This window comes from Lynx rufus, unplaced genomic scaffold (genome assembly GCF_022079265.1).
Source record: "Lynx rufus isolate CCGP_SWC_20201006 ecotype Redwood Valley unplaced genomic scaffold, mLynRuf1.p SCAF_48, whole genome shotgun sequence".
Classification (NCBI taxonomy): Eukaryota; Metazoa; Chordata; class Mammalia; order Carnivora; family Felidae; genus Lynx; species Lynx rufus.
In genome coordinates, this window is record NW_025814865.1 from 1,208,761 (window position 1) to 1,220,877 (window position 12,117).

A 12,117-nucleotide genomic window follows, 5' to 3' on the forward strand; every position below is an offset into this window, starting at 1 on the left:
AGGGCAGGCCTCCGGGCCACCCCCCCCCCTTGGCACAACAGCTGTCCACTGAGCCTCTCAGGTCGGCAACTTCCAGCAAGCCGGGAGGTTCCCCTTCACCGAGGGGTGGCCCTCGTGGGAAGTTCCTGTTTGCCATTGTTTACGGCTCCTAAACAATGGTGGGTAAACGCTGAAATCTTAGTGACCAAATTGAACCTTGATTCTGAAAGCAGAGTAACACAGTCATCCTTCCTGGAATCTTCGCTCGGGCTTGAAATGACCAAGAGCGTGTCCTGGGGTCTGAAGTGACCAAGAGCATGTCCTGCACCACAGGGTCTAAACGCTCTGACCCCACACGACACCCGGGACTTGACCTCCGTCTTGTCTTTCTAAAACTAGATCACGGAGCCCAGTGAAGTGCACTTTGTCAAATGTAAGGGTCTGCTTTATTCCTTGTTACTTTACTCTATTTTTTAACCTTCTGTTCCATCTTGTTTTTTCTTTCTTTTATCCTGTTTCTTGTCAAATGCAGAAATGTTCCTTCCGCCACTCACTGAACTTTTGAATTTTGGCTTCTGCAGTTTTTATTGTCTGTGTCAGACGTACAGCCAGATGTGGTCCTCTGTCTGCATTTTCTAGATTCGGTTCCGTTCACATCACCCCTCATTTCATCGTCCTCCACCCCCACTCACCTTCACGCTCTCTGAGAAGAAGAATCACTTTGTGTGTCATAGCTCATTTGTTTCAAGAGAAAATCAACAAATCATACTCAGTGTCTTGAATAAATTGCTCTATTTTGATATTAGAGAACTTGGTGGCTGTGCTTTCTTGGGTCTTGCTCGGTTAACTCTTGGTTGGGCCCGTGGGGACATGGATGAATGAAGAGCAAACTGCATTTTCTCAGGAAGACCGTAACTTGAGGGCCTCTTGGCAGGATTGCTGGGCTGAAGTAGGGCCAAGGGAACGGAACAGCACGATGTGGGAGGAGCGGCGGCCCCCAGTTACCGTAACGTGTTGTATAAATGAAGCATGTGTTCATGTGTTTCTTCATTACTTTCTTCCAGGCTGGTTGTGGTCAAAACTCAAAGCAAGTGAGTGTTCTCCTATCAGCAGCTTGCTTTGCTGGGGCTTTGCGTTCAAGGATTAGCTTTAACTTGGAGAACCTGAGTCCTAGGACACGGGTGAGTTTAGGACACAGGCTACCCTTCAGACATCTACCAGTGTCTCGAATGTAACACATCTGGCAGGTGCTTCCTGTCCCTTTAACCAATTGGTGGGGGGTGGGGGGGCTACATAATGACTGGGCACTGCCGTCCCAGGATTAGGGAGGGGGCAGTTGACGAGGAGAGGCAGGGAGTGCTGTACAGGTACTTTTGCCGTAGGAGTCACAGACAAGGTCATGGTATCGTTCCCTCCAAGTCCAGCCCGACCCTGCACTACAAGAAAGCAGAGGGCTGCGGTCCCCGTGTTGTCTGGGGGCTCAGCCTGATGCCTTTTCTAACACCTGCCAAGTTGACCAAGCATGTTCCCATGTTTCAGGAAATGGGGTGAAGCACACTCAAGCCGTAGGAAGGTCCTGGAAAGATGGGAGTCCCCAGGATAAAGGTACATGTGATGTGTGGCTTTGGTGGCTTCAGCAACAATGCTGGGTCACCTATAGCTCTCAGGGGGATTCTTCCTACTATAAAGGAAACTTACGTAATTTGGGGCCTCTCAAGCTTCCAGTCACTCAGCAGAGAACTTTTCATCATCCACATCTTGTCTCCTCCATGACAAGGTAAGCCGTGCAAGGGGATGGACAGGGTGTGGGGCACCATGGGGGGAGCGTGAGGACCCATGCACGGCGTCCACGCTCTGAGGACAGGGGCTCTGACTGGGAGCAGTGTTCCTTGAGCACACGTCACCGGGAGAAACCACAGGAAAGCAGCCGGGTGGGGTACGTCCTCAAACTGCACGGTGGGAAAGGAGCACGAGGGCATTTTGGGAGCGGGGAGCGAGTGGAGTCCTCACGAGAGTTTTTGTGCTGTGATAAGCCGACCGGCTGATAAACTGAAATCCTATGAAAGCTACCTGATGGGCACAGCCTCCTCTTTTCCACCCAAACTACACTCCCGGCCACCCGTCTGTCGTGTCCCAGCCCAGACTGCTGGGGCCCGGTCTCCTCACCTTTTTGAAAACTTCTCTCCCATCAGTGTTGCTTTCTCTCCACTGGATCATTGCTTTCACACCCACCATCTACAAAACGGTAATCAGATGCCCCCGCAGCAACCAGCCTGACAGGGAGACTGCTTACAACTGAGCGGCCCGTCATTTTCTGGCTTATCCCCGGGTTTGCTCCGTTGTCCCTTCTCTTCACTAGATGGACTCGGTGCCCGTCGGTGATGTTCATTTGCAAGTTCTCCACCACACGGGCCCACTCGCTGCCCGGCAAGTAGGTGTGAGGGGATATTCATGCATCTTCTGGCTTTCAGTCCCCCCCCCAACTCCCTCGGGCATAACCGCTGCACCAGCTGGGGACTTGGCCACCCCATCTCGGAGGAGCTGTCATTGGATCATCAGATCAGAAAGGGTTCTTCCTTGCAAGTCTCTGAACCTGACTCACTGGTGTAAGGCAAAAAGAACAAACGAGGATACCGGGCCCTCTGAGGGATCCTGGAGGACCAGGCCCATGCAAGGGAGGTGCACACAGACACAGCCCCGGGCACTGCCCACGTGTGGACATGACACCGGAGTGGCCCCTCGGCCCCTCTCCAGACCTGCTTCTCTGCGGCCCTTTCCCTCGGGCGCTAGCTGCTAACTAGACTGGCTCAGCCAGGGAGGTGTGAAAGCTAGTACCCATGCCTACAGGTGGAGGTGGGGGGGAGGGCTGGCCTCATGCTGTTGAGGGGGTTCCTCAAGCAGAAGAGGGGCTTCTGGTGCTGCTGGGGACTGAGGAGTCCACGCGGAGGCAGATAAAGAAGGCACATACCGCTCCGAAAAGCTAAGCTTCCTTCGCACGCCCCTGACACTTTGGATCAAGGGCGGGAGTGATGTAGCTTGGGCCCATCCTCAGGAATGGGCATGCCCAGGGCACCGTGGCCACAGTGCAGGTGTGCCCCGAATGCTGCTGCAGCCAGGCGACTCTCTAAGAGTACAAGTCCAGAAGCTTCCTGGACGGCTTTTCTAGAGCAAAAGGGCATCCTTGACCAGAAGGGAGGTGTCCCGTGGCCGGGCGGTCTGTGGTGTCCCGGGAAAACACCGCCTTGCTTTTTCTATGGATCTTCCCATGTGGCCTGTAACTCCAATGCATGCGACAATATTTTGCCCATAAATACATTTAAAAACTTCAAATATATACCTATAGATCCACCTGGATAGACCTATATTTCAACTGATGCAAAGATTCTAACCTGGGAAATGGTGTCAGTCAGGGCCAAGGAGTCCTTAGACCAGGTCACTGCTCAGCACAGCATGGGGACCAGGGGCTACGTCATCAAGACCTTGCTCAAGAGCATTTGCTAGAGATGTTGTTCAGACAGCATGCGAGCCAGGCCTGGAGCTCAGTTACAACGACTTTATTCACTTTTCTAAGGACCTGGGTCTGGCATTTACATTATAGGCAACCTCAGAAGAGGGGAGAGCAGCTGCTATGTCTGGTCTGGAAGGAATTCTCTCTGTTCCCAAGCTCGTGCTCACGGATCGCGTCTCTTACCACGGCTACTCCTCGGGAAGGAACCGTTACAACACGGTGAGGACAGGAAGGTTTGTGGGGAGAATGCAGTTCTAAAGAGTGAGAAACGCAGAACCTGAGGATGTGGGGACCGGACCCCTGTCACGTCCCTCTCAGAGGTCTCCCTGGGGTTCGGGAACAGATTCCACCTCATTTTTGTTGCGGGACCCGCTTGTGACATGGATTTCAACCGTGCTGGCGTCAGAACCTGGGGAGGAGAAGAGGGTCTCTTGTCAGCAACTGATGCAGGACCTCGCGGCCATTTTCTGCCCCTTTTCCCAAGCGTCTGCCCTGGGCAGCCACGTGTGCGTCTCAGCAGAACCGCATGGATGCCACAGACCAAACGGAAACCAACTGTGGGCCGACACGGGGGCTTCGGGGCCCTGTGCTGTCGGACTGGGGAGCACGGGATCACGGCACGCTTGGGTGACCATCGGGACAGCTGCCACGGGGGTGGGGGGTGGGGTGCAAAGGTCACCAGGGCCCCACGGGGCCCACACGGAGGAGACCGCCAGCCTCTGTCACACGAAAACACCTCCAAGTCGTCTTTTCATGCTTGCTGCCACGTGGTTCCAGGAAGAAAAGGCGGGTGAAGGACAGCAGAATTATTCCTCCCAGAAGAGGAATATTAACACACCTTCCTTCAGAACCTGGGGGCGTCCTTTGCAACAGACCTCAGAACTCTTTTTTCATTCTGCAAGTAGCCAGGCGTGCCTCCTACATGCCAGGTTCCAGGTTGGATGTGGGCAGTTGAGATGAAGACAGAAAGAAGGGTGGCCTTCTCAACTGCGCATGGGGCAAGTGAGTAACCTTCACAAAAACCTCCAAATCCCAAACTGCCTCCACCAGTGGGCCTTGCCGGTCAGTGTAGTCTCCACTCACGTCCCTCTCTGTTCCCTCCCAACGCTCAGGCACACTGGCCTCTCTCACGCTCCCAACTCAGTCCTGCCACAGGGCCTTTGCACAATCTCTTCTGCCTGTAAAGCTCTTTTTCAGATTTTCTCATGGCTCCCTTCTACACTTCACTCAGATCTTAATTCAAATGGCCCTGGGAGAACCTCATCCTCGGGGAGAAATCCAGGACACCCGACCTGAAATCACTCCGCTGCCCCGTATGGCTCTGTTTTTCTCCAAGGTATTTCACTACCCGAAAGATGATATAATCGTTTGTATTTTTCATTCTGTCTCTGCTGCTACAGTGGAAAGTCCCGTTAGATGAGGGATCTGTCGTACTCACCGTGGTAGTGCCTGAAACAGCACCTGGCACATGGAATGTGCTCAATACACAAGTACTGAACGGATAAGCACAGGGCAGCAAGTGCCGTGCCATCAGCAGGGTGCAGCACCAGTGTCCCGCGGAATTGGGACTGATGAGTAAGAAGAACGGCGGGAACCAGCACAACTTAAAAAAGAGACACGTGGGGCGCCTGGGTGGCGCAGTCGGTTAAGCGTCCGACTTCAGCCAGGTCACGATCTCGCGGTCTGGGAGTTCGAGCCCCGCGTCAGGCTCTGGGCTGATGGCTCAGAGCCTGGAGCCTGTTTCCGATTCTGTGTCTCCCTCTCTCTCTGCCCCTCCCCTGTTCATGCTCTGTCTCTCTCTGTCCCAAAAATAAATAAACGTTGAAAAAAAAAAAAAAGAGACACGTGTACAGCTGTGGGGAACGCGTAAGGAAGAAAAGAACATTAGCGTTCTCTGGAAAAGACAAGGCAACAGGAGAGCTGTCTGCGGAAACGCCTCGGAAGGCCTGGGTTACAGGAGGACATGCCGACGTGACCGAGAAAAACCCAGCAAGGTGCTGCAGTGCCCTCCCCCCACTGCACTCCAACCCTCCTCCCGGTGTCGGGCGAACAGGAAATCTGGGAGAACATGGGTCTGGGTAAGTCAGACCAAGTTCGATGAGCCCCATGAAGAGAGGTGAATTTAGCGGGCAGTGGGAGGACCCACGCCGGCCATGGAGGCCGCAGACGGACCCTGAGGAGAGTCTGGGGTGCCGGCAAGGATGGTGGGAGACCTGCTGCTTGCAGCAGTGAGCCTGCGGTTCCAGGAAACCAGGCACAGCTGGGAAGAGACACTTCCAGCACCGCATTCCTGCCGGAGAAGCTGGTGGCACTTCAAAAAGACCACATTTTCACAGGGTCACCCGCTGTTTATGAGGACACCCTGAGCTCATGGGAACTCGTCCGTGTGACTTCTGCGGTCCTTACAGAGACTGCAGGGGAATATCGCACGGTGGCTTGTGATCAAGGTCCGGGCTTTAGACGTTTCCCCATGACCTCACACTTTGGGGCTTGCTCTGGATCCTGGGGCTTCTTCAGAGTTCCGGGTTCTTTCATCCTCCCCCAGAGGCCCCGCAGAGGAAATCCATTTGTACCACGACAACTTTCTCAGATGCCAGTGCTGCTGAAGCCACGGCCCCCGAGTCCAGCCCTGCCTGCGCGGACTTCAGTGGGTCCAGCAGGCCTAGACCTCCATGGATCCTCTCTTCTGCTCATGAAGGTCTCCAGAGAGAACACGCTGGCCGAGTGAGCAAGACTCTGAGAAGATAATCCAATGAGGCTATTGGGGGATTGGGACGAATTCCATTGGTGCAAAGGGCAAGTACCTGACGAGTGTCCCTGCAGGAAAGGCAGATGCCCACAAGCTCGTGGCGCCCAAGGGCCAGCCCCCTTCCTAGTGACTCTTGAATGACCCTTGCAAGCCCCAGACAGGTGCTTGGGAACGTCGGGGCCCCATGGAGACCTGAGACTCGGGAAGGCACCTCACCTGTTGCTCCCGGATACCCTGAAAGCCCGCAGCCCTCGATCAGAAAGCCCCATCAGTGGGCACCCATGAGCCATAGAGAACACAGGGCACCAGGCCCTGGATCTCCTTGAAGTGTTGAATTGGATCCAGGGAGCACAAGAGTCAGAGCCCCGGACACACTCTCTTCCACACTTCCCTAACAAGAGCCGTCCACAGGGCCACCTGGTGTTACATTCAGGAGAAGAGCAAGTGACAACAGGGAACCAAGGGTAAGACAAGGAACTGTGGGAGCGAGAACTGTGGATGACACAAGGGAATACAGGAGGGAACAGAACTATGGGAAAGAACGGGAATTCTGGAGAGAATGAGGAACTATGGGGGAGAGGTGAGACCTGGGGAGAGACGGAGTTGTCAGGGACGATAAGAAATTAAGGGAGAGAGAGGGATTCTGGGAAGATGGCGGCGTAGGAGGACGCTGGGCTCACCGCGCATCCTGCTGATCACTTAGATTCCACCTACACCTGCCTAAATAACCCAGAAAACCGCCAGAGGATTAGCAGAACGGAGTCACCGGAACCAAGTGCAGACGAGAGGCCCACGGAAGAGGGTAGGAAGGGCGGCGAGGCGGTGCGCGCTCCACGGACTGGCGGGAGGGAGCCGGGGCGGAGGGGCGGCTCGCCAGCCAAGCAGAGCCCCCGAGTCCGGCTTGCAAAAGCGGAGGGGCCTGACGGACTGTGTTCCGACAGCAAGCGCGACTTAGCGTCTGGGAGGTCATAAGTTAACAGCTCTGCTCGGAAAGCGGGAAGGCTGGAGGACAAAGGGAGGGTGAGCTGCGGAGCCCCCGGACGACAGAGCTCAGTTTGGCGGGGAACAAAGGCGCTCGCCAGCGCCATCTCCCCCGCCCATCCCCCAGCCAAAATCCCAAAGGGAACCGGTTCTGGCCAGGGAAATTGCTCGCTCCGCGCAAACACCCAACTCTGTGCTTCTGCGGAGCCAAACCTCCGGCAGCGGATCTGACTCCCTCCGGCTGCCACAGGGCCCCTCCTGAAGTGGATCACCTAAGGAGAAGCGAGCTAAGCCTGCCCCCCCCCCCCCCGCTGCCGTGCACCTTGCCTTCCCACCCCAGCTAATACGCCAGATCCCCAGCATCACAAGCCTGGCAGTGTGCAAGTAGCCCAGACGGGCCACGCCACCCCACAGTGAATCCTGCCCCTAGGAGAGGGGAAGAGAAGGCACACACCAGTCTGACTGTGGCCCCAGCGGTGGGCTGGGGGCAGACATCAGGTCGGATTGTGGCCCCGCCCACCAACTCCAGTTATACACCACAGCACAGGGGAAGTGCCCTGCAGGTCCTCACCACACCAGGGACTATCCAAAATGACCAAGCGGAAGAATTCCCCTCAGAAGAATCTCCAGGAAATAACAACAGCTAATGAGCTGATCAAAAAGGATTTAAATAATATAACAGAAAGTGAATTTAGAATAATAGTCATAAAATTAATCTCTGGGCTGGAAAACAGCATACAGGACAGCAGAGAATCTCTTGCTACAGACATCAGGGGACTAAGGAACAGTCACGAGGATCTGAAAAACGCTTTAAAGGAAATGCAAAACAAAATGCAAACCACCACGGCTCGGATAGAAGAGGCAGAGGAGAGAATAGGTGAACTAGAAGATAAAGTTATGGAAAAAGAGGAAGCTGAGAAAAAGAGAGATAAAAAAATCCAGGAGTATGAGGGGAAAATTAGAGAACTAAGTGATACACTAAAAAGAAATAATATACGCATAATTGGTATCCCAGAGGAGGAAGAGAGAGGGAAAGGTGCTGAAGGGGTACTTGAAGAAATAATAGCTGAGAACTTCCCTGAACTGGGGAAGGAAAAAGGCATTGAAATCCAAGAGGCACAGAGAACTCCCTTCAGACGTAACTTGAATCGATCTTCTGCACGACATATCATAGTGAAACTGGCAAAATACAAGGATAAAGAGAAAATTCTGAAAGCAGCAAGGGGTAAACGTGCCCTCACATATAAAGGGAGACCTATAAGACTCGTGACTGATCTCTCTTTTGAAACTTGGCAGGCCAGAAAGAATTGGCACGAGATTTTCAGGGTGCTAGACAGAAAAAATATGCAGCCGAGAATCCTTTATCCAGCAAGTCTGTCATTTAGAATAGAAGGAGAGATAAAGGTCTTCCCAAACAAACAAAAACTGAAGGAATTTGTCACCACTAAACCAGCCCTACGAGAGATCCTAAGGGGGACCCTGTGAGACAAAGTACCAGAGACATCACTACAAGCATAAAACATACAGACATCACAATGACTCTAAACCTGTATCTTTCTATAATAACACTGAATGTAAATGGATTAAATGCGCCAACCAAAAGCCATAGGGTATCAGAATGGATAAAAAAACAAGACCCATCTATTTGCTGTCTACAAGAGACTCATTTTAGACCTGAGGACACCTTTAGATTCAGAGTGAGGGGATGGAGAACTATTTATCATGCTACTGGAAGCCAGAAGAAAGCTGGAGTAGCCATACTTATATCAGACAAACTAGACTTTAAATTAAAGGCTGTAACAAGAGATGAAGAAGGACATTATATAATAGTTACAGGGTCTATCCATCAGGAAGAGCTAACAATTATAAATGTCTATGCACCGAATACCGGAGCCCCCAAATATATAAAACAATTACTCATAAACAGAAGCAACCTTATTGATAAGAATGTGGTAATTGCTGGGGACTTTAACACCCCACTTACAGAAATGGATAGATCATCTAGACACACGGTCAATAAAGAAACAAGGGCCCTGAATGAGACACTGGATCAGATGGACTTGACAGATATATTTAGAACTCTGCATCCCAAAGCAACAGAATATACTTTCTTCTCGAGTGCACATGGAACATTCTCCAAGATAGATCATATACTGGGTCACAAAACAGCCCTTCATAAGTTTACAAGAATTGAAATTATACCATGCATACTTTCAGACCACAATGCTATGAAGCTTGAAATCAACCACAGGAAAAAGTCTGGAAAACCTCCAAAAGCATGGAGGTTAAAGAACACCCTACTAACGAATGAGTGGGTCAACCAGGCAATTAGACAAGAAATCAAAAAATATATGGAAACAAACGAAAATGAAAAGACAACAATCCAAACGCTTTGGGACGCAGCGAAGGCAGTCCTGAGAGGAAAATACATTGCAATCCAGGCCTATCTCAAGAAACAAGAAAAATCCCAAATACAAAATCTAACAGCACACCTAAAGGAACTAGAAGCAGAAGAGCAAAGGCAGCCTAAACCCAGCAGAAGAAGAGAAATAATAAAGATCAGAGCAGAAATAAACAATATAGAATCTAAAAAAACTGTAGAGCAGATCAACAAAACCAAGAGTTGGTTTTTTGAAAAAATAAACAAAATTGACAAACCTCTAGCCAGGCTTCTCAAAAAGAAAAGGGAGATGACCCAAATAGATAAAATCATGAATGAAAATGGAATTATTACAACCAATCCCTCAGAGATACAAACAATTATCAGGGAATACTATGAAAAATTATATGCCAACAAATTGGAGAACCTGGAAGAAATGGACAAATTCCTGAACACCCACACTCTTCCAAAACTCAATCAGGAGGAAATAGAAAGCTTGAACAGACCCATAACCAGCGAAGAAATTGAATCAGTTATCAAAAATCTCCCAACAAATAAGAGTCCAGGACCAGATGGCTTCCCAGGGGAGTTCTACCAGACGTTTAAAGCAGAGATAATACCTATCCTTCTCAAGCTATTCCAAGAAATAGAAAGGGAAGAAAAACTTCCAGACTCATTCTATGAAGGCAGTATTACTTTGATTCCTAAACCAGACAGAGACCCAGTAAAAAAACAGAACTACAGGCCAATATCCCTGATGAATATGGATGCCAAAATTCTCAATAAGATACTAGCAAATCGAATTCAACAGCATATAAAAAGAATTATTCACCATGGTCAAGTGGGATTCATTCCTGGGATGCAGGGCTGGTTCAACATTCGCAAATCAATCAACGTGATACATCACATTAACAAAAAAAAGAGAAGAACCATATGATCCTGTCAATCGATGCAGAAAAGGCCTTTGACAAAATCCAGCACCCTTTCTTAATAAAAACCCTTGAGAAAGTCGGGATAGAAGGAACATACTTAAAGATCATAAAAGCCATTTATGAAAAGCCCACAGCTAACATCATCCTCAACGGGGAAAAACTGAGAGCTTTTTCCCTGAGATCAGGAACACGACAGGGATGCCCACTCTCACCGTTGTTGTTTAACATAGTGCTGGAAGTGCTAGCATCAGCAATCAGACAACAAAAGGAAATCAAAGGCATCAAAATTGGCAAAGATGAAGTCAAGCTTTCGCTTTTTGCAGATGACATGATATTATACATGGAAAATCCGATAGACTCCACCAAAAGTCTGCTAGAACTGATACATGAATTCAGCAAAGTTGCAGGATACAAAATCAATGTACAGAAATCAGTTGCATTCTTATACACTAACAATGAAGCAACAGAAAGACAAATAAAGAAACTGATCCCATTCACAATTGCACCAAGAAGCATAAAATACCTAGGAATAAATCTAACCAAAGATGTAAAGGATCTGTATGCTGAAAACTATAGAAAGCTTATGAAGGTAATTGAAGAAGATTTAAAGAAATGGAAAGACATTCCCTGCTCATGGATTGGAAAAATAAATATTGTCAAAATGTCAATACTACCCAAAGCTATCTACACATTCAATGCAATCCCAATCAAAATTGCACCAGCATTCTTCTCGAAACTAGAACAAGCAATCCTAAAATTCATATGGAACCACAAAAGGCCCCGAATAGCCAAAGGAATTTTGAAGAAGAAGACCAAAGCAGGAGGCATCACAATCCCAGACTTCAGCCTCTACTACAAAGCTGTCATCATCAAGACAGCATGGTATTGGCACAAAAACACACACACAGACCAATGGAATAGAATAGAAACCCCAGAACTAGACCCACAAACGTATGGCCAACTCATCTTTGACAAAGCAGGGAAGAACATCCAATGGAAAAAAGACAGCCTCTTTAACAAATGGTGCTGGGAGAACTGGACAGCAACATGCAGAAGGTTGAAACTAGACCACTTTCTCACACCATTTACAAAAATAAACTCAAAATGGATAAAGGACCTAAATGTGAGACAGGAAACCATCAAAACCTTAGAGGAGAAAGCAGGAAAAGACCTCTCTGACCTCAGCCGTAGCAATCTCTTACTCGACACATCCCCAAAGGCAAGGGAATTAAAAGCAAAAGTGAATTACTGGGACCTTATGAAGATAAAAAGCTTCTGCACAGCCAAGGAAACAACCAACAAAACTAAAAGGCAACCAACGGAATGGGAAAAGATATTTGCAAATGACATATCGGACAAAGGGCTAGTATCTAAAATCTATAAAGAGCTCACCAAACTCCACACCCGAAAAACAAATAACCCAGTGAAGAAATGCCCAGAAAACATGAATAGACACTTCTCTAAAGAAGACATCCAGATGGCCAACCCAGGCACATGAAAAGATGTTCAGCGTCGCTCCTTATCAGGGAAATACAAATCAAAACCACACTCAGGTATCACCTCACGCCAGTCAGAGTGGCCAAAATGA

General features: G+C 49.6%; 1 protein-coding gene across 1 annotated transcript in view; it reads right to left on the bottom strand.

Moving 5' to 3' along the window:
- Window positions 1–3,801: 3,801 nt before the first annotated feature.
- LOC124525805 (G-protein coupled receptor 143-like) overlaps window positions 3,802–12,117 on the bottom strand; it is a 53,870-nt gene continuing 45,554 nt past the window's right edge. Inside the window, exon 9 of the mRNA XM_047098387.1 lies at window positions 3,802–3,896. Within this exon, the coding sequence (XP_046954343.1) occupies window positions 3,802–3,896 (95 nt within the window). The remainder of the gene's footprint in view (window positions 3,897–12,117) is intronic.